Genomic DNA, 26,500 nt, shown 5'->3' on the forward strand with positions numbered 1-26,500 from the left:
CATATGTAATTATAATTACAAATGTAATATATATATATATATACGACACGTGAGCAGAGTTCAGCTCTATGCAAATATTCAGTCACGCAGTGTGGCGTCCACCAATGGGAGTGCAGACATCGTAACTCACACGACACACATTGCCACACAGCACAGCGACCTCAAACGATGTAATCGCTGTCGTGTAAACGGCCTTTATGACTTCAGCAGCTGTCTCTTTCTATCTCCCTGTCTTCTCGATCTGATAGCTGCAGATTTAATTTAGCTTATCTTCCGTCCCTCTTTATGGCCGTACATATGCAGATCATGATTTTCATTAACATTACAGATGAAGAATTTCCCGAAAGGCTAAGCGTTTGGCCCGTGGATGTGACTCACTTTGTAAAGTGCTTGTGCTGTGAGATATTTGATATTCCTTGAACCGAAGTTAATCAAAATGGCCATGGAAAAGGCCGTGATGTTCCCTGCCCTCCATGACTTCACACCCCCATTACATGAATATGCAAACCCATGTAGCTTATTTCCTTTATAATTCATTTCCATTTTCAATTACGGCGTATGAAGTGCAGTCTCACAGTTTAATAACGTACGTGTGCAAGAGCACAATGGTGGAACTATAATCAAGACGTAACAGTTGTGTTGGCTTTTACTTACACAGGCTGTAAAGAAAGATAAAACTTGTGCGCTTCCCTTGAACTTTAAATTGGACTCATTAAAACATCACTTCAAGGAGAAAAGAGAGTTGTTTTCTGTGAGACTTGGATCAGAGGGTTTTGTTTAAGTCCTTGCTTTGGTTTATTTGTTTGTTGTTTGTGAGAGGCTAGTGAAATTTGTGTGGGAATTACATGAAGCTAACACTGATGGACTCTGACTAAGCAGTTGTCTCAGCTTCAGACGACACGCCTACGGGCCGTTCGTGGATTGTCTGATGCATATTTCACACAGAAATTGCAAGAGCCTTCGCAAAGGAACGATCTGATATGCTGGTTTTACACATCTTGAGCAATCACCTTTTGATGTATGTTGTCTGAATGTATTTATAATTTTAAACAAATATTAAAGGTTATATGCCTTATAAAATAATATATACATAACTGAAGGTATTGATAGTGCCCTTGATATCTTTAAAGGGGTCATGAACTGTATTGTTTAATGATGGAGGGTGCATTTATAATGTTAGAATGATTTTTACATTAAAAATTGACATCATTTATAAATAAAAGGCATTTTTCCTACCCCAATTTTAGCCTTTTGCTCTGAACGTTCTGTTTGAAGGGGTGTGTCCACTGTGAGACTTCAGTGTAAACGCCCACTGCTGTGATTGGCAAATATCTTTTCATTTGACTTGCTCTCTTTTTGCATATTTTACTATTACGGTTCTCATGGTTAGCTAATTGTGGAAAGTTTTGCATCACATTTCGTTTTATGGCATTATATTGAGATCTATGGTGTTATATTAAGATTGTGGCGTGAAAGGTATATATATATATATATATATATATATATATATATATATATATATATATATATATATATATATATATATATATATAATGTAAGTGTTAATTTGCTGTTTATCAAGCATCCCTATTTAAAATAGATTTGAAGGGATAGTTTACCCAAAAATCATCATTGTCATTGTTTATTTACCCTGTCATTCTAAATCTAATATGTAACACAAAAGTAGATATTTTGATAAATTTAGTGTTTTTGTCCATATATATATGTATATATATATATATATATTAGGGATGCACGATATTATCGGCACGACATCGGAATCGGCCGATAAACGCTTAAAATATAAAAATCGGCATCGGCCGATATGAAAACATTATGCCGATATGCCTTGCCGATATGGTAACGTGTTGATATGCGCCTGCAATAACTCACGTGTGCAAGGAGTGCTACAGCGATAAGACCATGTCAGCACTGCAGTCATTCTTCAAGTGAAAACAAGAAAATACATTGTACAGTGATTTATATTGACTGTTTTTAAATGCTGCCTTGAATTACTGAATGCAGCAGATTTGCCACGTTTTCACAACAAAACTAGCCCAAAACAAGCCCAATCGCGTCTCCCCAGTCCCACTCTCTAGCGCGTGCGGCAGCCTCCATAGCAGCAGAAGCTCCTCCAGGTCCTAGTGCCCCCATCTAGACCGCTATATATTTATACATGTAGTGGGTGCGCTGTTGGTACACTAATACAATGAAAAGTAGAATACACAAATAAATTGAAGTTACTTCTTGTTCTGAATAAACAAATCAGTAATGATGTCATACATCACAAGCATGACACTTGTAAATTAAATACTTTTATATACAGTGTATTAATCTGTAATAAAACTTTACGAAATGGATGATGAAAAATAATCCAAGGAGCTCTACAATAATTGTAGAATTAAAAGACAGCATCAATGGATGTCATGCCACCCCCACTTCATGTGCACAAACGTTAAATCCAAAAATACAATATTTAGGTTACAGCTGCATCTGGGGTGAAAAATTACTGACTTTATTATTGTTATTTTCAGAGCTTTTAATATACTCTTATCATAAAAAGGACTTTATTAACATTAATTTATCTTCAACAAGAATCCTTTTAGTAAGGATACCTCAGAAATCTGAAACCAGAATGAAAAAAAAAATCAAAGGGATTTGATTTTTGAGTTTCCAAACAAAGGGAAAAAATAAACATATATCGGCATCGGTATCGGCACCGGCCAAAATGAGACATGAGGTTGTGTAAATGGACACAATTAAATTTTTTAGGGGATAAACTAAACCATTTACAGTTTTATTTGACATTTACTTGCTACTGGAAATGTCCTACTTCCCACTGTTGTGAAGTTTCAAGCTCGTTGAATTCAAGCACTTCGTTGTCGGAAAGAACAGGAATCATGGCGGACATTTATTTTATTCCATAGGTTTATTCCTGCCTATTGAGGAAACCTTAAAATATTTTTTTTACATCCCATTCATTCACAACCATTCATCTCATCTCAACCAACATTCACCACACTATCTAGATAGTTCTGGAAACTCTCAGATTTCCGCTGTGTATAAAACATAAAATATGCTTCAAGTGATTATTCATATATGTAAATATGCACTACTTTAATGACAAGAAAATGTGATGTAGCTGTTGTGGAAAAAAAAACTAATAAAGAGCAGCAGCAATCGTTCTCCCTGCCGCCATGTTTAAAGTTTATGGCACGGCCATCTCTCTCGGGTATCAAAATCAAGAGGGCATTCATATCCATTTTTTTTTTTACTAGGAAACTCGTATTTAATTCTGATAGCATGTGAAGGCAGCATGACATGCAAATCAAGAGAATATCCATTGCTATTAGATTTACTTTTGTAAGAAATCAAATTTAGGTTGATTGATTTACATATCAGTCTTCCTGCCAAGGTGAACAATTTTATGCTATGTAAAGCAAGAGTTCACAAGAGTACATATATATACATGCTCAAGCAAAAACCCGCTCTATTGACTGATGTTTCAGCAGACATGCATGAGCGATGTTTCCTTTCCCTACTCGCTGTAATGGCTTTATTGCTCTTTTGAGGAATAAATGCCCGTTCCTCCCAGCCCGGCCTGAATGAGTCCGCCTGTGAGCTGGGCTTTGTGCCAGCTGATCTCAGCTTTCAGCAACATGGCTTTTCTCGCCCCGGCTGAGATTGAACAGAAAAGCTGGGTGGATTTTTTCTTTCCCGTGTCTGCTTTGACAGAACGCTGCGGAGAGACGTCCCTGCGCTAATTAATGCGCTTAACTCCTGAGCCACGTGCTCCTAATGCGCAAGGTCAATTAGAAAAAGTTTGTAGCGTTAATGCCAAATTAAAACCCAGTGCTTTTTTTGCTATCTTTTGTTGTTCAATGCTTCTTTTTTTTCACACCTCATTCCCTCGTTCCTTGTCCTCAGTTCCCCTCCGTCATCATTTCTTTGCCGAGTTGACCCTTGTAGCGCCTGGGACCGAGAGAAAGGGCCCTGAATTAATTCATGTCATGCTGAACAGGCGCGAGACAATTAGCGGAAAATGTCGCAGTGAGAATAGCATTTTGCAATGTCAGAAAGCCAGTGGACATGCGGGTTCGCGTGGGAGTGTTTTATTTATGTGTGTGTGCTTAAGGAATGTGCTCGAAAGGCATAAAGATACATTTTTAAACGCATTCGCGCTCACACACTCGCTCACGTTGACTGTGGGCTGTTCACAGTAGCTGATTCAGCTCTAGACACTCCATATTAAACAGGAGCTTAAACTGTAAACAGTAGCCCGAGGGACGCTTCACAACCTGACCGAGCTCACATCACCTTCACACGCATCTATCATGGTCTGAAATGGTCTGTTTTTATTTTATTTTGAATTGTGTTTGTTGCTTTTCAGTTCATTTTATTTAGTTTGTTTAGATGCATGAATGTGTTTATTCTTTTGTATTTCATTCATATTTTTGTACTTAATTTTTTCAAGAGATTTTCAGTTTAATACTGTAATGTGCTCGCCTGACAAGCCAGACCCACATCAAGATGTTTGGTCTGGAAAATCACCATTGACAGGGCTCAATCCGAGGGGCGGGATAAACGGTTGTCTTTCAAACTCCCTCTGCACGCGATAGGATAGCGCTACCACCAACCAGAGCAACGAAGGTGAAGCAGAGCTAGTTGACAGATTAAACTTTTGCCGCATCCAGTCGGCAAACTCCGAACACATCTTCCCTTTTTAAGAATGACTTCAGTGCCGTTCTTTGTTCTTTACTCTGAGAAAAGCTTAACTCCAAGTCTTCCAGAGTCACGACCAAAGCTGTTTCGAAAGACCGCAAGCTCAGTTTCTTTGTTTACAAGTAGCACGCGGAGAACCGTCACAACTCGAGTCCGCCGTCATTGTTATGCCCGCCCACCGACTCTATACACGATGTGATTGGCCTGACCAGAGTTTGTTTTTTACAGCTCAGAAGTGTATTGAGAGTTGCTAGACTACACTCGCAGCAGATTAGATTTGCTGCCGCTAGGGTACATCTAGATTTCTAGGCAAGTAATGTGCAAGTTGTTCCTCCTTCCGATGATGACCTACTACAAACTACCATGCTGGCATTAACACTATTAAGTTTTAGGTAGAGTTGTATGATTTAATATAATTTCAGATATTCGTTTCATTGTCCCGGCTATGTGTTTTACAGACGGGCTACCAAAACAGTAAGCCTGTTGACAGGCCAATGAATCTTAAATAGTGAAATAATAAACCTTCCTTTATCTGCGTTGTTCACTCTCTTGACTTGATATTTGAAGGGCACTTGCTTGTTTGTGTGTCCGGTTTGCGCTTTTATCCACCGAAAAAAAAAAAAAAATCCAATCAACCGCGGTTGGATGAAATCATTGTGTTTATTAAAGATGTTTTGTGAGCCCTGTGAGAGAATCATTCCAGTTGCCGCTTTCAAAACAATCCCTTATGTGATCTGACAGGGGTGCAGAAGCTCATTAAATATGCAAATCTTATCCAATCCTAGCCGTGGGCGTTTACTTCCAAGTCTCCAGTGCGCCACGCCCATCAGAACCCAGCGTTCAGGAGCGAGCCTCAAAACCAGTGTAGAAAATAGCCTATTATTACTTATTCATTATGATGTTTTTGAATGTAAAACCCACACGAACGTCATAAGTTGACCTCAGACAACAGTATAAAAATATCAAAAAAGCCAGTTCATGACACCTTTAAAATAAATGTTTTCTATTTTAATGTATTTTCAAATGTAATTTATTCCTTTAATGGTAAAGCTGTATTTCCAGCGGCCATTGCTCTTTAGTTTTCCGTGCCACATAATCCTCTGTTCTTATTCCTGTATAAAAACTGGTTAATATTTCTGTATAAAAACTGTGTTGTGTAATCACTGCTATCACTTCTAATGTGATGTACTATGCTTTGTTTGAAAACTACATGGTAGGGATTGAGGAAGTACACATATTTGGACAACATTTTATGTTGTAATCCTTTAACAGAACATGACATGAGGTTTTAAATTTAGATGTTCCGGGAGCGTTCATTTTTTGTCTAAGTAGTAGATTATTATATTTGCTGAACCGTCAAACTTGCAGACTCTCGAACACTGAGAGTGGACCAACATCTGCTGTAAAAATACCTGTAGCTGAAAGACAACCCCTGAGGGCTAGCGCTCAAACACAACACTCGCAACAGCTGAGTGCTTGGTTTCTGTCTTCTGCTGTGGTTGTCTGAGAAGACCCCCATCTTTGTAGCTGTAGGCAAAGCCTGAGGAGACAACCACGAGATCGAAGCCTGAAAATCAAGCACACCAAACACACAATCAGCATTTACAGACACACTCCAACAGCCTCACTGACTAAACTGAGTCGTGGCATCTCAGATCTTTCATGGACCGTTAGCGGTGTACATTGAGAAGAGGTCAAACTTGTTTTACATGACAGAAATATCTCAAACATCATCATAATGTACAAACAGATCTCTCTAATGCATACACAGATCTCACAAGCACTTTCAACCACAACTAACTGACAAAATCTCCACTAAAGGCCAAAATATACCACAATTGTTTCACCAACCCACTGGACGCATATATAGTACACACTATCAGATATATAAGGTGAATTCAGGGTGATTGGGACACTATTTCCAAGTCATCTCAATGGCAAAAAGTGTCCCAATCACCTTGAATTCAACCTATGGCCAGTTTCACAAACAGGGCTTAGATTTAGCCAGCTTAGGCCTTAGTTTGATTAGGAAATTTAATGCAACTGACATATTTTAAGATAAGTTGCTTTCAGTTAAAAATGCTCAGACATGCATTTTAGGGGGGGCTAGCTCAAATGAAGTGTATGTAAGATTGTTGTGACCAAAACTGGTTCTGCACTCACTATCCCCTCTCCTCCTCCCCCTGACTCGAGGTTGCCAGATAGGCTGCAGGATCAGCAGGAACGTTTGTAGCTGCAGCTACAAACTGCAGAGCTACAAACTCTACTGTTTGTAGAGCTACAAACTCTACTGACTTTGTGATTGGTAGATAGGTGGAGGGCGGAGCTTCAGGCCAAAACACAACACGTCAACATTTGCATCAGTTGAGGGATGCTAAAACAACATTTAAATTACAATATCCTGGCCGGACTACTGTTGTGCGCCAAGTGTGGCCTAAAGTGCACCAATAAAACATCCCCCACACCATTACACCACCGCCACCAGCCTGCACAGTGGTAACCAGGCATGATGGATCCATATTCTCATTCTGTTTACTGTCTGTCTGTCTGTCTGTCTGTCTGTCTGTCTGTCTGTCTATCTATCTATCTATCTATCTACACACACACACACACACACACACACACACACACACACACACACACACACACACACACACACACACACACACACACACACACACACACACACACACACACACACACACACACACACACACACACACACACACACAACCGTGCTTTTATGATAGATGTGATTAACTGATTTGATAGCTTTAATGTAAAAAAAAAAAAAAAAAAAAATCACATATTGTACATTATTGCAGCTTCTCTATTCCCAGTCTGTCTGAAAGTAGCTGATTTCTACAAATCCCCTGCTTTCGAAAAGCTTTGGCCATCTTGACCCACTGCTTTGTGATTGACCAAACACCTCAAGCGTGTCCCTTACCAAGCATCCAAGACTTTAAGCAATTGTAAGCACATTTAATAAGTTCATCGCTTTTACTTTATCAGTTGGAGCCTGTGTGGGATTCTTAAAATATGGATGATCAAGCCGATCGATGAGAATCAACTTTAGGAGCAGAATGTTTCACTGTGTTAAGTAATCTTTGTATATAGCGGTGTTGTTCTCTCCAGGTTCTGAAAGCTGTCCTCTGTAAAATGTGCTGTGCACAAGCAAACTTTGGGTTGCACCGCTCAGAAACAGCTTTATAAATAAATCATTACCTCTTATACCTTATTTCATCCTTTTCCCAAAGACAAACAAAGCAGATCAGGGCAGATCATTCTGCGGCTTCTAACGTGAGGCTCCACGTGCAGGAGTTTCCCCGTCTGTTGTTCTGGCCTGCACGAGTGGGCCGCAGGTTTCAGAGGTCACGGCTGCAGCGCGTGCTGTCGTGGTGACAAACAGGCGTGTTTTGTAACTGCGAGAATGTGGCGTGTGCGGGACGAGAGAAGCATTTGAGTGTGATTGTGTGTGTGTGTGTGTGTGTGTTTTTGTGTCTGTGTGTGTGCGTGTGTGAGCGTGTGTGTGTGTGTGTGTGTGTGTGTGTGTGTGTGTCATATGGCTGGGTCAGAAGCTGTCTGTCAAACACCCACACCTTCACACATTCTGCTGTGTGTGTGTGTGTGTGTGTCGGGGGGGCTCCACACCAAATGTTTCTCTTATTCCCTGCAATATACTGTGTGGATTCCTCTAATCCCTTTCCTTTCCTTTCCTTTCCTTTCTTTCCTTTCCTTTCCTTTCCTTTCCTTTCCTTTCCTTTCCTTTCTTTCCTTTCCTTTCCTTTCCTTTCCTTTCCTTTCCTTTCCTTTCCTTTCCTTTCCTTTCCTTTCCTTTCCTTTCCTTTCCTTTCCTTTCCTTTCCTTTCCTTTCCTTTCCTTCCCTTCCTTCCTTCCCTTCCCTTCCTTCCCTTTCCTTCCCTTCCCTCCCTTTCCTTCCCTTCCCTTCCCTTCCTTCCCCTCTTCCCTTCCTTCCCCTTCCTTCCCTTCCTTCCTCTTCCCTTCCCTTCCCTTCCCTTCCCTTCCTTCCTTCCTTCCCTTCCCTTCCCTTCCTTCCCTTCCTTCCCTTCCCTTCCCTTTCCTTTTCCCTTTTCCTTGCCTTTTTTCCCTTCCTTTTATCTGTTCCTTTTCTTTCCATTTTCTCTTTTTTCCATCTGTTCTTTTTCCTTTTCTTTCCTTTTCTCCCTTTCCGTTCTTTTTTCTTTTCTCTTATTGTCTCTTCTTTTCTCTTTATTTCTACTTCGTCTTTCTTTTTCTCTTTGCCTTTTTTTCTTTCCCTTTCCCCTCGTTGTCTTTCTTCCTTCAATTATAATATGCTCTTCTCCATCTTTTCATATATGTCTAATCTCCTCTCCTCCCCTTATTTATTAATGACTAAATGAATAAGTCTGTGGGTGAGTAGATGGATAGATAAAAGAACAGAGTAATAAAGTGGACCCGACCCTCTAAACTTTTAATGAGCTATATAGCATCTAATTAATTTCTTCAAAGGCTGCAGATATTCAGGAACAGAGGTTTGATTTCACACGCGGCGCAGGTCACACTCCTTCATATGGATGGAAGGAGGGATGAATTATCCTGTCCTCTCTCATTAAAGGAGAGACACACTCCCTCCCTTTCTCACACTACACGTCTTCCATCTCACACCATTTTATTAATTTCTGCCATTCATCCATCTTTGTATGTAAATTGATAAGTGTAGTAATCATACCCACATCTTAAATTCTCCATATAGCTCATGTTTGCCCTTAATTCATATTCATGAGTTTGATGCATATTCATGGCATGCAAATAACAGTTCTAAATGCGAACAGGTCGATCCAGGTCCACTGCGACCTGAAACATCCCGTCTGTCACTGCCGTAATGCCAGTTAATCAAGGTATTAATGACAGATTACATTGATCTAGTGCTGACATGAAATATTGCTTGGTGGAGAGTGCGTGGACGTTTTTCCCCAATGCAAAATGGGAGCGTTTTAACCTCAGAAGTGGTTGTATTATGGAGAAATGTTGAATGACTATAGAAAGTTCTAGAAGTCTTAAAGGTCAGTAGCAAAAACATCCTGTTTAATTCTGAATGACTGTTTTGGTGTATTAAACTTTGAGTAACCTTATAAATGGGCATCAGAGAAAATAATAAATAAAACATTGAGTGAATGTGATCAATATGATATGTGCCTCTCTATTTTCTTGGTCAGTGTCACCAGCAGTACACTGTGATCAGATCACATTTAAGACACTCAGACCCATGTCCTGATCTTTGTGATCATACAGCTGAACCAGCAGAAAGTGCCCCTCTCAAATAGCTGCAGAATTAATGATAAACGGGTACATGAATCACTTTATTCAGCTCTTTATTCAGAGAGTTAAACCCAGCCTGGAAAGGCAAGCATAATTTATTCACCACTCTCTGCCGTGCCTTAAAAGCCCTGGAGTTAAAGCCAGCATGTCCATAATATTTGGATGCTGAAATACTATTTCTAAAGCTTTAAAAATAATGACTAAGTTCATTAAATGTGCGTAAAAGTGATGGTTTAAAGTGATGCCAAGCAGCACAAAATCGCTGTAACTGACACATCACAATACAATTTTCAAGTTTATTTACATGTGTGTACATTGCCAAAAGTTTTGGGAGGCCTGCCTTTACATGCACATTTACTTGACATCACATTCTTAATCAATCGGGTTTAATATGGAGTTGGTCCACCCTTTGCGTCTATAACAGCTTTAACTTTTCTGAGAAGGCACAAGGTTAAGGAGTTTATGGGAATTTTGACCATTCTCTAGAAGTGCATTTGTGAGGTCAGGCACTGAGTTTGGACTAGAAGGCATTGAGAGTTCCTTTCACTTGGGCCAAGCCCAACCTTTGAAAAATAACCCCACACCATAATCCCACCTCCACCAAACTTTACACTTGGTACAATGCAGTCAGGCAAGTACCGTTCTCCTGGCAACCGCTTAACCCAGACTCCATCAGATTGCCAGACAGAGAAGTGTGAATCCATCACTCCAGAGAACATGTCTCTACTCCTCTAGAGTCCAGTGGCGAGGTGCTTTACACCTCTGCATCCAACGCTTTGCACTGCACTTGGTGATGTAAGGCTTGGATGCAGATGCTCGACCATGAAACCCATTCCATGAAGCTCTCTACGCCCTGTTCTTGAGCTGATCTGAAGGCCACACAGAGTTTGGAGGTCTGTAGCTATTGACTCTGCAGAAAGTTGTCCATTTCTCTGCACTGTGCTCCTCAGCATTTGCTGACCCCACTCTGTAATTTTAAGTGGCCTACCATGTCATGGCTGTGTTGCTTTTGTTACCAATTGCTTCTACTTTCTTATAATACCACTAACCTTTGTTAGTGGTATTGCAAGGAGATTGTGAAATATGAGGACATTGGCCATGGTCCCCACTTTACAAAAGGCTTATAAATCATACAGGTTGATTTTTTTTATTTTTTTTTTGAGAAAGTAAAATGCAGAATGTTTCCTTTAATGGGTAGGTTTAGGGGCAGGGACAGTGTAGGGGGATAGAAAATACAATTTGTATGGTATAAAATCCATTGCTCCTATGGAATATCCCCACATTTCACAAAAAACAAATGTGTGTGTGTGTGTGTGTGTGTGTGTGTGTGTGTGTGTGTGTGTGTGTGTGTGTGTGTGTGTGTGTGTGTGTGTGTGTGTGTGTGTGTGTGTGTGTGTGTGTATGTGGGTGTGTGTGTGTGTTTAATCCAATCAGAAAACACTCTGCCTTTTATCTTCTTTGATTTTGCTGACATCAGGTTGTCTTGTGAGCACCTTTGCTCTGTTTCACTCGATTCACTTGAAACAGGCCTCACAAAATGAAAATGTCTCCCCCTTGCTTGTAAAACACTCTTTGCTCTCATGAACGCAAAGAAACAGACGCTGACTCCTTCAGACACTGTGTTACTAATGCATTGCATATGTATAACGTGGTCAAATTGTTTCCCAAGCAGCATATTGCAGGTTAATAGTGGGAGCATCCTGTGCTTCTCACTCTTAGAGCTCATAATATCATTTCTGGTGGTCTCCACGTTGCACAAAAAGACATAAAATTCTTATCCAGTTATCCAAGTTATGAGATGCACTGGAAAAGGATGAGCATATTTTCGTTTTTCTGGCTTTCTGTTGCAAGAAAGCCAAGCTCATATACAAGTTCTACAATAAATATTCCCTAATAGCTCAGATGCAAATGGTGTTTGATTGAAGCAATGAGGTGGTCTTATCACAAGTCTAAAGGAAATTGTCAGAATAGCTCACTAACAAGATTTCTCTCTCTCTTTTTAGCTTGTCCTCCAGGAACATTCAAGTCCAGTCAAGGGACGGGTTTGTGTCTTCAGTGTCCGTCTAACAGTAGGTCTACATCTGAAGCGGCCACCATCTGTGTCTGCAGGAACGGCTACTACAGAGCAGACGGAGAGCAGCCAGACATGCCCTGCACCAGTGAGTCATTATCATCATCATATTACTGTTTTTGTCATTATCATTAGCATTAAACTGAAGCGGTCAGGTCATAACATCGTTTTGGAAGCAGTTTGAGTCTTCTTGGTCTGCACCAGCAATAAGTTGTAGACCAAACCGAGGCAGCTAATGAAACCATCTGAGCCAACTTGACGAAAAGACATAATGTCCATTTAAACATAAATGTTTTGATTTGAACCCAAGTGGGTTTTAAAGGTGGAGTAAGTGCTTATTGGTAACCGTTTTTTTAAATTTCAAATCACTAAAACAAACATGCCACTACCCCCAAAAAGGGTCTCGGCCCTATTTTGAAAGCTCCGTCCCACACATATGTAACCTAGTCAACGACTATGGCAGAATCTGTGTGTTACTAATCCAGGTCGAATATTCAATGAAAAAGTGAATATCCATCACAAAAACACAAACCGTTCTCATGAACAACTCAACAGAACACGAGCCGACAGTCCAACTAATGACATATTACAATTATGACCAGATTAGAGTTATAGCAATCACAAAACACAAGCAGTTCTCATGAACAACTCGATACTACACAAACTCGATTGTCCAGCTAATGACATATTACACTGTTAGAAATTTCTTGTAATTTTACAGGAAATTCCTGGCTAATAGTTGCCGTAAATTTACTGTAAACAGTTTACAGGACTGTTATTGTAAAATGACTACAACAAGGTACTGTATTTAATACAATACAATCATGTAAATTTACTGGTACTTTTACAGGAATTTCCTGTATTTTCACAGGATAAAATACTGTAAATATTACAGCAAAATTTTATATTTACGGCAACTCAGTAGCCAGGAATTTCCTGTAATTTTAGGGATTTCCTGTATTTTCACAGGAGAGAATATTGTAAATATTACAATTAAATGTTGTAACTTGGATAAATGTCCCTCTTTCAAACTTCTACAAAGAAAAACAAAACACTAGTATTTTTTATAATTTTTTTTATTTTCTCTTAAATTTAAGAGAACACAGAGTGCACAATGCACAATCACTCATTTACAACAATCTTTAACATTTAAAATCACTGTCCCTGTACATTGCAACACAAGAGATGCTTTCCATCTGCTATTGCTTTACACGAGTAATATAACAAAAGAGAAAAAAATCAGCAATTTCAAACACATCAAACCAATATTGTGATTAAAGGGTTAGTTCACCCAAAAATGAAAATTATTTAATTAATTACTCACCCTCATGTTGTTGGACACCCGTAACACCTTCGTTTATCTTCAGAACACAAATGAAGATATTTTTGTTGAAAGCTGATGGCTGAGAAAGGCTTCAGATAGGCCTCCATTGGCATTCAGTACATTCCCAACCACAAGACCAATAAAGGCACTAAACACATCAATACAAAGTCCATCTCACTATAGTCGTGGTGCAATAATTTTACAAGTTATTGTGCGCACAAAAATCAAAATAATGACTTTATCCACCAAGTTATTGACGTGAACTCGACGCATGCGCGAGAATATGACGCAGACCCACCGTTCATGACCCAGAAGAGGAGGAATGCCGCTATGGCCTGAGCTCACAGAGACCTACACGGAAGACAATAACTTGGCAGATTAAGTCATTATTTTGATTCTTTTTTGTGCACAAAAACTATTTTCGTTGCATTGTAAAATTATTGTACAGCCACTGTAGTGAGATGGACTTTGTATCGATGTTTTTAGTGCCTTTATTGGTCTTGTGGTTGGGAATGTACTGAATGCCAATGGAGGCCTATCTGAAGCCTTTCTCAGCCATCAGCTTTCAACAAAAATATCTTCATTTGTGTTCTGAAGATGAACGAAGGTGGTACAGGTGTCCAACAACATGAGGGTGAGTAATTAATGAAATCATTTTCATTTTTGGGTGAACTAAACCTTTAAGTTTATTGACACGTCTCCTATTGTCCTGTAGTGTCCCCTTGCCACTAATGTCCCTTACCCACCAATTCAAAATCCAGCAGTTTTCTCAGAAGAGTGCAAACTGGTGTGTTCAGCCCTCGTTTTTTCTCTGCCTTGCTGCCCGTCTGGGGATTTATGCCGCAAAAGGCTCTGAAAACAGGGGGGGGGGGGGGAAACACACTTATCAGGTAACATTTAAGACTGATATGACATGGTCATAACCATGACATGAGACATTAAAGGGTTAGTTCACCCAAAAATTAAAATTTGATGTTTATCTGCTTACCCCCTTGTGCATCCAACACAGTAGGTGTGTTTGGTTCTTCAGTAGAACACAAATTAAGATTTTTAACTCCAACCGTTGCTGTGTGCCAGTCAAATAATCATGTGAATGGATAAGGCTCTATGAGAGACAAACACACAAACAAAAATGCTTAGGCAACGTGCACAAAAACCCTGCTGCTCCTGACAACACATTGATTTGTTAAGACACGAACCGATCGGTTTCTGTGAGAAACTCAACAGTATTTATGTAATTTTTTTTACCTCATATCCCGATGAGTCTCATCAAGTTTTCCCATAGGCTATTTCTTCCGTCTGGTAAGGTCAAGATGGTGCGATCATAGATATATATATATATATATATATATATATATATATATATATATATATATATATATATATATATATATATATATATATATATATATATATATATATGCCTCATTAGTGCCGGCACGGATCGGCCGAATGAGGATTCTACATAATATATATCTATGATCACACCAGCTTGACCTCACCAGACGGAAGTAATAGCCAATGGGAAAACTTGATGAGACTCGTTGGGATATGAGGTAAAAAAAATAAATAACATAAATAGTGTTGTGTTTCTCACAGAAACCGATCGGTTTGTGTCTTAAGAAATCAATGTGTCGTCAGGAGCAGCAGGGTTTTTTATGCACATTGTCTAAGCATGTTTTTTTTGTTTGTTTTGCTCTCATAGAATTGTTACCTATTCACCCCATTATATGACTGGCGCAGCAACGGTTGGAGTTAAAAATCTTCATTTGTGTTCTACTTAAGAAACAAACACACCTACATGTTGGATGCACTGGGCTAAGCAGATAAACATCTAATTTTCATTTTTGGGTGAACTAACCCTTTAAGGCAGGGGTCCCCAATGTCGGTCCTGGAGGGCCACTGTTCTGCACAGTTTAAATCCAAACCCAATCAAACACACCTGAAACAGCTAATCAATGCCTATAAAATTAAGCATGACAGTGCCATGTTTAAACACACCTCTGAATGAATTCAAGTGTGCTTGCGGCTTCTGCTGGATATTGCAAGTTGAAGACATAGTAGGCAGCGAAGACTGCTGCCAATCCATGCAGGAGGTTGCTGTGGGGCCCCATCACACATGCTCCTTCCATGGACATAATCCATGTGTCTGCGCCGCGCAGTATCTCTCCTGAAACCCATTAACAATATAACTAAAAGCTGCACAACACACTATTGCCACCTAACATGAACACCTAACATTCATGTTTAAGTGGAGAAAGACTTACACAGATCCACTTGAACATTATCTCCTTTGACCACCGCACCCTCCATCAACAACTCAAAGACATTTAAAAAAATTACAGAATTAACTTCTACAAAATTAGGGAAGATTATACGAAAAAAAAGGAAGAAAAAAATTATATATATATATACGATAATGTTATAAAAAATGTTCTTGATAAATGTTTTAACAGTTATAAGAAAAGAGCAAACATAAGCTACCTTTATAAACTAACGTTAACTCACTGACAGGAGGCAGACGAGACGATCTTCTCAGAAGTCAAAGCCCGCCATAAAAAAAAAAAAAAAACCTTTCCACAGACCACCTTCAATGAGAAAGACACCTTTTATGATAACTACACACTTGAAAATATTTTTTCTAAGATGAACGTGCACAGTTCAGTTTAAGATTTGGCACTTTATCGTATTACAAACTGACAGGAGCTAGCCGCTATGTTCGGCAAAACAGCAAAACGGACAAAAAATATATTTATACAAATATATACAATAATGTTATAAAATCTGTTCTTGATATATGCTTTAACAGTTATAAGAAAAGAGCAAACATAAGCTACCTTTTTAAACTAACTCACTGACAGAAGGCAGACGAGACGTTCTTCTCAAAGTCAAAGCCCGCTATAAAAAAACTTTCCACAGACCACCGGACTTTCAGCACGTGCAAAAAAAAAAAAAAAAAAAAGACACCTTTTATGATTACTACACTTAGAAATAATTTTTCTAAGATGAACGTGCGCAGTTCAGTTTAAGGCACTTTATCGTTAGCTAGATTACAAACAGAATGACAGGAGCTAGCAAGCTATATTCGGCAAAACAGCGAAACGGACAAAAAAAAAAAATATATATATATAATTATATATATTTATTATAATAATTAATTAATAATTATATATATACAATAATGTTATAAAATCTGTTCTTGATATATGCTTTAACAGTTATAAGAAAAGAGCAAACTGCTACCTTTTTAAACTAACTCACTGACAGGAGGCAGACGTGACAATCTTCTCAGAGGTCAAGCGCGTAATAAAAATCTTTCCACAGCACAGACCACCGTAGATCCAAAGTTTGGATCATTTTACAGACTCGGATCTTTGAATCTCCTTAAGCAAAATTAACGAACTAATCATTTTGAGTTGAATCATGCGAGTTGAGCTAACGTTATAGAGATCTAACGTTACTATAGCTAATGTTACTGAAATATACCAAACGAAAAATAAGAAAAGAGCAAACATAAGCTAACGTTACCTTTATAAACTAACTCACTGACAGGAGGCAGACGTGACGTTCTTCTCAGAAGTCAAGCGCGCCATAAAAAAAAACTTTCCACAGAACACCGTAGATCCAAAGTTTGGATCATTTTACAGACTCGGGTCTTTGAATCTCCTTCAGCAAAAAAAAGAACAAACTAATCATTTTGAGTTTAATGATGAGAGTTGAGCTAACGTTATAGAGAACTGACGTTACTCTAGCTAATGTTACTGAAATATACCAAACGAAAAATTGTGAATATTTCGTACCTGAATGTGGTAACTTTTCCCGGATGGTTTGAGTAAAGACGCCGCTTCACCGCAGTCGGTTCGTGGTGTTTTTTACCGGGAGTGTCAAGTCACTGAGATGTCACTGAAAAATACCAAACGAAACAATCACCACTCACTCATATCACCAGTATTAATATATCCATGGACTTATAAAAATAGATTTCATGCTAACGTTTCATACCTGAGATGTGTTCCTTCCAAAAATGTTTGATTCTGGTGCATTGGCCGCCACAGTGCCGCGCAATTTCAAAATTCAAATAGTAGGAATCCCACAATGCTATGCGGTGGCTGTAAAATAATGCTTTTACAGTGTAGTTACAACAAAATTACAAGACTGTCCATAAATTTCCCATCATGCATTTGCATTTACAATAAAAAAATGAATACAATAAGTTGTTGTAAAATTTACTGTAAAAATTACATCAATTGCTAACAGTGTACATTTAATCATTTAGCAGACGCTTTTATACAAAGCGATCCAAAGAGGAGAGCAATAGAAGCAACGAAACAAACAAGGGCAGCAGCATGCAAGTGCCGTAAGGAAGTCTCAGTTAATCAAACAGCACACAAACTAATGTTATTTTTATTTTTTATTTTTTTAATAAACAAACAAATAAACAGAAAATTGAATTGGATAGTTAAGTGCTAGTCTTTATTGGTCAGATGCAGCTGGAAAAGTGTGTCTTAAGATGTTTTTTTAAAAATGGCTACAGACTCAGCTGCTCGAATTGAGATCGGCAGGTTGTTCCACCAGGTGGGAACGGTCCAGGAAAATGTCTGTGAGAGCGATTTCATGCCTCTTTGGGATGATACCACTCGGGGCTGTTCACTTGCAGAACACAAGCTTCTGGAGGGTGTGTAAGTCTGAGCAAGTGAGTTTAGGTATATTGGTGCAGAGCTGGTGGTAGCTTTGTAGGCGAGCCCCAGTTCCTTGAATTTGATGCGAGCGGCCATTGGCAACCAGTGCAGTCTGATGAAGAGAGGCATGACATGCGCTCTCTTCAGCTCATTAAAGACCACTCTCGCCGCTGCATTCTGGATCAGTTGCAATGTTTGATAGAGCATGTTGGTATCCCAGCTAGAAGAGCATTACAATAGTCCAGTCTGGAGAGAACAAGAGCTTGAACCAGGAGTTGTGCAGCCTGTTCTGATATGAAGGTTCTAATCTTTCTAATGTTGTATAAAGCAAATCTCCAGGACCGGGCTGTTGCAGTAATGTGGTCAGTGAAGTTAAACTGGTCATCTATCACAACTCCAAGGTTCCTGGCTGTCCTGAATGGAGTTATTGTTGATGAACCAAGCTGAATGGAGAAGTTTTGATGAAGTGCTGGGTTGGTTGAGACCACAAGAAGTTCTGTCTCTGCCAGATTGAGTTGAAGGTGATGCTCCTTCTTTATCCAGCTAGAAATGTATGTCAGACAGGCAGCAATATGAACACCAACGAACACCATCATCTGGTTGAAATGAGAAGTAGAGTTGAGTGTCATCAGCTTAGCAGTGATATGAGAAGCCATGCTTCTGAATGACAGAACCTAATGATGACATGTAGATGGGGAAGAGAAGTGGTCCAAGCACTGAGCCCTGGGGAACTCCAGTAGCTAGATGATGTGACTTAGACACTTCACCTCTCCATGACACCCTGTAGGACCTACCTGAGAGGTAAGACCTGAACCACTGGAGAGCAGTTCTGAGTGCTCTTCTCACCATCAATGGTAGACACGCCCTTTACCTGCTGATTGGCTACAAGTTTGTTATTGCACTCAACCTGAGTCTGTTTTCAAATCACACTTACACCACCTTTAAATGCAAAATGCAACTTAAAAAAAGCTTTCTATTGCTAAAGGGTTTTTGATTTTCAACATGTTCTCAAAATGGAAAAGATTCGGTTTGCAATGAGACAAAAGCAAAAACTCTTTTTGAAAGTCTGGAGCCCTTTTTTCATATTTTAAGAAGACTATGACATCCATAAAGTTTATTATTATTTTGTTAAAATAAAAAGTATTTATTCATGTATCTATTTATTTTTCCACTTGGATTTTGAATATGCTTCATTATATATTTTAGATTATGCATCTCTTTATTCTCATTCATAAGAAAAAGTGTTTTTTTTTTTTCATATGAATGACAAATTGAAGTCATTACTGAGAGGCTGTGAGGCTTACAAGATTACAAGACACACACACACACACACACACACACACACACACACACACACACACACACACACACACACACACACACACACACACACACACACACACACACACACACACACACACACACACACACACACACACTGTATTAACAGTTATACATTATACATGTATAATTTGGTGTATCGATTTTGTTCCAAATCTACAGTCACAAATTCCGTAGTGCAGAGTGAGTGTATTTATGTATTATTTATTGTTGCAAGCTAGATTTAATCTCACAAGTGCTGCAGGTCAGAGTGTTGAATTCTCAAAGAGTGTCCTTTTTTCTCTTCATGAAGAGTGCTATTGGTTTCTTAATGAATTTAAAACATAATACCATTTTTAGATTTAATAAATGATGTCCCTAACATCCTTATGAAATAGTCCCCATTTTAAACGGAATATACATTTGAAGATATGTATATATTGTCTACATTAATTGTCACAGAGTGAATGTTGTCATGTTTAAAAGGCTAGGGCACTACAGTTGCATAATTTCTGACTGTATTCAGAACTGACCTGTTCGTATTTGCAGAGGCAGTGCACGCTGTATTTGAAAGTCCTCTAAGCATTTTAATTCTCCATTTACAGTCTAAAATGGCATTCAGTGAAACATATACAGATGGCCATTTACGATTTAGCCCAACACCTGCTCAGAGGAAGGCCCATGCTAACACCTGGTCATTTTACTGTCTCAGATGCTGAGAAAATGATTAAAAATGTATTTCTCTATGAACTGCTGTGTCTAGCAGTTAAAGAAATAGGTTTAAATATATATATATATATATCAAGACACGCCACCCTGCATGTAGTAAATTACATCATCTCAGCTTCAGTGTAAAGTAAAATTTCACCTCCTCCGCAATCTCACTGTACTCTCTCTCTCTCTCTCTCTCTCTCTCTCTCTCTCTCTCTCTCTCTCTCTCTCTCTCTCTCTCTCTCTCTCTCTCTCTCTCTCTCTCTCTCTCTCTCTCTCTCTCTCTCTCTCTCTCTCTCTCTCTCTCTCTCTCTCTCTCTCTCTCTCTCTCTCTCTCTCTCTCTCTCTCTCTCTCTCTCTCTCTCTATCTGGGGATTTGTGGTTGTCTCTGTGGGGAGCAGAGCAGTGGGACTGGCCCGAATCGCCTCAAGCCTCCATCAGAACTTAAATTATTTCCTCAGAAATGTCTGCTGGGAGTGTATGTGTGTGTGTTGATGGCTGACAGCTTACTGGTTAATTGGAGGAAGCCGGACAGCACAGTCCTCAAGATTAATTCTCCAGGAGCTATGCGGCGACCAGTTCTGTTCTGGGGTTTGTGTATATGTGTGTGTGTGTGTGTGTGTGTGTGTGTGTGTGTGTGTGTAGATAGAGCATTCTCTCTTGGATTTAGTTGTTTCGATTGGCCGAGCAAGAGCAGAACTTGTTATCTGGGGCTTGGTTGGCGGCAAGTCTGGGTTCGATGCAACTAATGCGTCTAGGTTTACATGGATCGCCGGTTACTGTGCGTGTATGTGTGGAAGTTTTCTTGGCTATGCTTTAAGAACAAAATTGTCCTCAAAAGTGAGCTAAATACTTTCCCTTGGGGTCATTCAGGGTCATCCACTATATATATATACACTATATATACACACCGGCAACAGCATTCGGCGCTTGTCCACGGCGTCTCAGGAAGTTGTTTAAAACCATTTCAAGGTTTAATATTAAATTATTATTTCCCTCAAATCGTCACTCTGATTTCAACCTGTGCTACAAGATACACCCATCCTGCTGCTTTTCTTTCAGAAGTCGATTCAAAATTGAGCTTGTGCGTATATAATGTGCTCGTCCGGTGTGAGATACCTGAGGCGCAGCGCTGAGCTTCGCGTCCGGTCTGAGACCCCCTTTAGGCATAATCGGCTTAAGAACGTGCATTTAAACCATAGATGTAAACGCACTCAAAGTTTGGCAGGTATTTTTAGGTTAATTATCAAAATGTTCTTTTATATATTTGTGTGATGTTCTGTATTCGATCACAGCTTTAAAATGTTATGAGAAAACATTTTATGAATGTTTATCCAGCACATTAACTTTTATTTAAACCTTAATAAGAAAGCCATTGTCAGTTCGTCTGTCAGTCGGTAGGCAGTTTTAATCGCTTTATTAAAAGTTGTGTGCAGTGTGTAAAGGAAAATACAAATAATTGTATGCCCTTCTGCTGGCTAGTGTCGTGCCCCTCCCAACCCATTCACACACACACACATAGATGATTTGTTCACACAATATATGTGTGTGTACTGTGTATAAATAAAATATTTAATATATAAATATTAAAATAAATATATAAATAAAGATATATACATGCATGTGTGTATATTATTTTACATATGTTTATGTAAACACAAACTTTTATTTTGGATGTGATTCATTTAAATAATAGTTGTTATCATAAGACATTTTTTTACTCTTTTTTCTTTAAGAAATACTCTTTTTTGTGCAGTGTTCTGTATTTTCATTCTGAGGTGCCCTTGGGTGTCATGAAAGGCGCCTTTAAATAAAATGCATTATTATTATTATTATTATTATTATTATTATTATTATTATTATTATTATTATTATTATTAGGGGTTCAAGCACGAAGTGCTGAACACCTATTGTATTTGTACTGATTTTTATTATTAGGGGTTCAAGCATGAAATGCTGAAACCCTATTGTAATTGTACCGATTTTTATTATTATTATTATTATTCTGCCGTAAAACTCATCGTGCAGACCAAACCGTAAGGCCTAGAGACTTGAAACTTTGTCAATAGGTAGTCCAAAAATCGAGGAGAGGTTCTCAAATTATGAGCCAGATTGGCCAATAGGTGGCGCTATAGCGCAAAAAACAAAAAAAAGTCACTATTTTGCTTATATCTCAAAAACCCATTGTCGCACAATCAAGTGTCTTACATCATTGGAATCCTTGGCTCAAGCCGAACAAAAAACCTAGGAGGTATTTTATTTCCGGTATGCAAAATTTTTCCGCCATTTTGAATTTTTGTCAAAACCTACTTTTGCGAACTAGTCCCTGGTTTTTTGACATATCAGAACCAAACCAGTGCCAAAATGTTCTGTCTGGTCTGAATATAAATAATTATCAAAAATATGTTGAAATTTTGACTCATGAACGAAAAGGGGCGTGGAAATGTACATTTAAGGCGGAGCCTATTTTACTAAAGAGGCTATAACTCAAGAAGGAATGAGATATCTTCACCAAACTTGGTACATATGTGTATGGACTCAATCTGAGGTCACGATAAAAAAAACGTGAAGATTGACCACTTGTTGGCGCTATAATGTGGAAAAAACATGAAAATAGCTATAACCACGCGACCGCTAGTCCGATTGACCTGAAAATTGGTATGCAGTGTCTTGGCCCAAGGTACCATGTATGTGTATAAGGACATTGGTGTATCTCAAAAAACATGGCCGCCATAGACCAATGAATTTTGAGCACCTACTAGACAAGGTTAATGGAGGCTGATCGGAACGAAACTCAGTGGGCATGTTTGACTCATGGTCTTAGAGGTTTGTAAGAATTTTGAAAGAAATCGGCCACTAGTTGGCGCTAACAAGTTTTATGGCTCTGAAATCACGTGGTGTTGCACATATCCATGAAATATGCATATCATATGATAGATCTCCTCATGATGAACAACTTTGCCTCTGGAACCATTGCTGTCAATCAAATCATTAATTAAATTTTCGTAATTATGTTAAAAACCTACTTTTGCGAACTAGTCCCTGGTTTTTTACCCAATTGGAACCAAACTAGTCTAGGACAATTCTATAGACTCTCTAGGTCAATAATTATTGAAAAAAAGTTGAACTTTTGCATTTGGATGGCTATAACAGGGCCATTTTAGAAAAGAGGCGTGGCAAAATACACTCAAAAGCCTATAAATCCAAAGGGAAAACTCAAAACTTCACGGAAATTATTGGGTATATGTGGCATAACATGTTGAAGACACATGCAAAGTTTTATGGAGATCGGAGTATAGGGGGCGCTATAAGTGTTAAAAAGCTTTGAAAACCATGTATTCCCTATGGTGAATCTCTGTAATCAGGTGGGGTTAAAACAGCCACATAATATGCATATATTATGATAGATCTTCTCATACTGAACAACTTTGCCTCTATAACCAATACTGTCAATCAAATCTTTATTTAAATATTTACAATTATGTTAAAAACTTCGTTTTGCAAACTAGTCCTAGGTTTTTTGCCTGATCAGAACCAAACCACAGCAGTATGATTCTCTGCACTCTCCTGATCAATTCATATTTAGACTTTATAAAGTCACTATTATAAAATTTAAAATCACATTTTGTCAGTTTATCACTTCATTTCACCTGATATCTCTCAAATTTATTCAGTGCTTAAAAGCCTTTCATGCAAAAGGTGTCAAATGCTTAAAAACCTTAAATGGCTTGAACCCCGCTAAATGCTGCTCGCAGCTTTAATTATTATTATTATTATTATTATTCAGCCGAAAAACGCATCGTGCAGACCAAACTGTAAGGGCTAGAGACTTGAAACTTGGCCAATAGGTAGTACAAAAATCGAGGAGAGGTTATCAAATTATGAGCCAGATTGGCCCATAGGTGGCGCTATAGCAACCAAAAGCGCGAAAGAGCTCATAACTCCTAAACCGTTGCTCCTAAGGGTCAAGTGTCTTATATCATTGGAAAGCTGAGACCATGACGAACAAAACGTATATCTCCGATTTCATTTCCGTCATTAAAAATTTTCCGCCATTTTGAATTTTGTCAAAAACCTACTTTTGCGAACTAGTCCCTGGTTTTTTGACCGATCGGAACCAAACCAGTGCCAAAATGTTGTCTGTAGTCTCAATATTAATATTCATTGAGAAAAAGTTGAAATTTCGATTCACGAAAGATAAGTGGATTCAAAATGGACGCTCAGGGCGGAGCCTATTTTACTAAAAAAACTATAACTCAAAAATGAAATGAGATATCTTCACCAAACTTGGATCACATGTGTATGGGATCATTTTTTGGTCTCGATAAAAAAATCGCGACGATTGACCACTTGGTGGCGCTATAATGTGAAAAAAACATGAAAATAGCTATAACCACACGACCGCTAGTCCGATTGACCTGAAAATTGGTATGCAGTGTCTTGGCCCAAGGTACCATGTATGTCTATGAGGACATTGAAGTATCTCAAAAAATATGGCCGCTATCGGCCAATGAAATTTGAGCACCTATAAGACAAGGGTAACGAAGGCTGATCGGAACAAAACTTGATTGGCATGTTTGACTCATGGCCTTAGAGGTCTGTAAGAATTTTGAAAGAAATCAGCCACTAGTTGGCGCTAACGAGTTTTATGGCTCTGTAATCACGTGGTGTGGCACCCATCCACAAAATATGCATATCACCTGATAGATCTCCTCATGTTGAACAACTTTGCCTCTAGAACTATTGCTGTCAATCATATCATTAATTAAATATTTGCAACTATGTTAAAAACATACTTTTGCAAACTAGTCCCTGGTTTTTTCCCCGATCGGAACCAAACCAATCTAGGACAATTCTCTAGACGCTCTAGATAAATATTCATTGAAAAAAAGTTGAACTTTTGAATTTGGATGACTATAACAGGGTCATTTAAAAAGAGGGGGCCTGGCAAAGCATGCTCAAAAACCTATTAATCCTGAATGAAAACTACAAACTTCACAAAAATAGGTGGGCACGTGCAGAATATTACTCTAAAGAAGCATGAAAAATTTCATGGAGATCGGGCAATATATGCCTCTATAAAAGTGAGAAATGTGATGAGGTACCATTGCTTTAAATGGTGTGTTCCCAAAAATTGCTATAATAAACGGCCACCAGAGGGCAGCAGAAGACCACTCATTGGTTCATTCTGGTCAGTAAGCCAGTTTAGAAAATCATTATAACTACATTGCAAATGACATTTTGACAATGTTGACCAATTAATTTGTTCATACTAGAACGTGGTAAATCACAATAGAATCATAGTAAATCATACTACAATGTGGTAAATTGTGGTAAATCATGGTAAACTATGGTAAATCACTATAGAATCATAGTAAATCATACTAGAACGTGGTAAATCATGGTAAACCATGCCAGAACATGGTAAATCATGTTAAACTATGGTAAACCATGCTAGAATCATGGTAAATCATACTAGAACGTGGTAAATCATAGTAATATATGCTAGAATCATGGTAAATCATTCTAGAACGTGGTAAATCATGGTAAACTATGGTAAATCACAATAGAATCATGGTAAATCATAATAAAACATGGTAAATCATGGTAATATATGCTAGAATCATGGTAAATCATAATACAACGTGGTAAATCATGGTAAACTATGGTAAATCACGGTAAACCATGCTAGAACATGGTAAATCATGGTAAAATATGCTAGAATCATGGTAAATCATAATACACCATGGTAAACTATTGTAAATCACAATAAAATCATGGTAAATCATGGTAAACTATGGTAAATCACAATAGAATCATGGTATATCATTCTAGAATGTGGTAAATCATGGTAAACCATGCTAGAACGTGGTAAATCATGGTAATATATGCTAGAATCATGGTAAATCATAATACAACGTGGTAAATTATGGTAAACTATGGTAAATCACAATAGAATCATGGTACATCATTCTAGAACGTGGTAAATCATGTTAAACTATGGTAAATCACAATAGAATCATAGTAAATCATACTAAAACGTGGTAAATCATGGTAAACCATGCTAGAACATGGTAAAATATGCTAGAATCATGGTAAATCATAATACAACATGGTAAACTATGGTAAATCACAATAAAATCATGGTAAATCATACTAGATTGTGGTAAACTATAGTAAATCACAAAATAATCATGGTTAATCATACTAGAATGTGGTAAATTGTGGTAAACTATGGTAAATCATAATAGAATCATGGTAAATGAAACTGAGCCAATGAATGTTTCTCTGCTGCCACCCTACTGGTTAAATTAGTCATTTTGTTCTATAATTCATATTTAGACTTTGTAAAGTCACTATTATAACATTTAA

At 38.3% G+C, this 26,500-nt stretch overlaps 1 protein-coding gene and 1 long non-coding RNA gene across 3 annotated transcripts in view; one reads left to right on the forward strand and one right to left on the reverse strand.

The window, feature by feature from the left end:
• Positions 1-26,500, forward strand: part of LOC137089162 (ephrin type-B receptor 1-B) — a 319,379-nt gene that overhangs the window by 181,818 nt on the left and 111,061 nt on the right. For both annotated transcript variants that reach the window (XM_067452662.1, XM_067452663.1), the window contains exon 4: positions 12,027-12,182. In XM_067452662.1, the coding sequence (XP_067308763.1) occupies positions 12,027-12,182 (156 nt within the window). The remainder of the gene's footprint in view (positions 1-12,026; positions 12,183-26,500) is intronic.
• On the reverse strand, positions 14,137-16,360 carry LOC137089163 (uncharacterized). Its single transcript, XR_010907643.1, has 3 exons — positions 16,256-16,360; positions 15,420-15,588; positions 14,137-14,270 (listed from the first exon to the last, which is right to left on the reverse strand). It is a non-coding gene; the product is annotated as an uncharacterized lncRNA (long non-coding RNA).

The sequence above is a fragment of the Pseudorasbora parva genome, chromosome 9 (assembly GCF_024679245.1).
Source record: "Pseudorasbora parva isolate DD20220531a chromosome 9, ASM2467924v1, whole genome shotgun sequence".
Taxonomy (NCBI): Eukaryota; Metazoa; Chordata; class Actinopteri; order Cypriniformes; family Gobionidae; genus Pseudorasbora; species Pseudorasbora parva.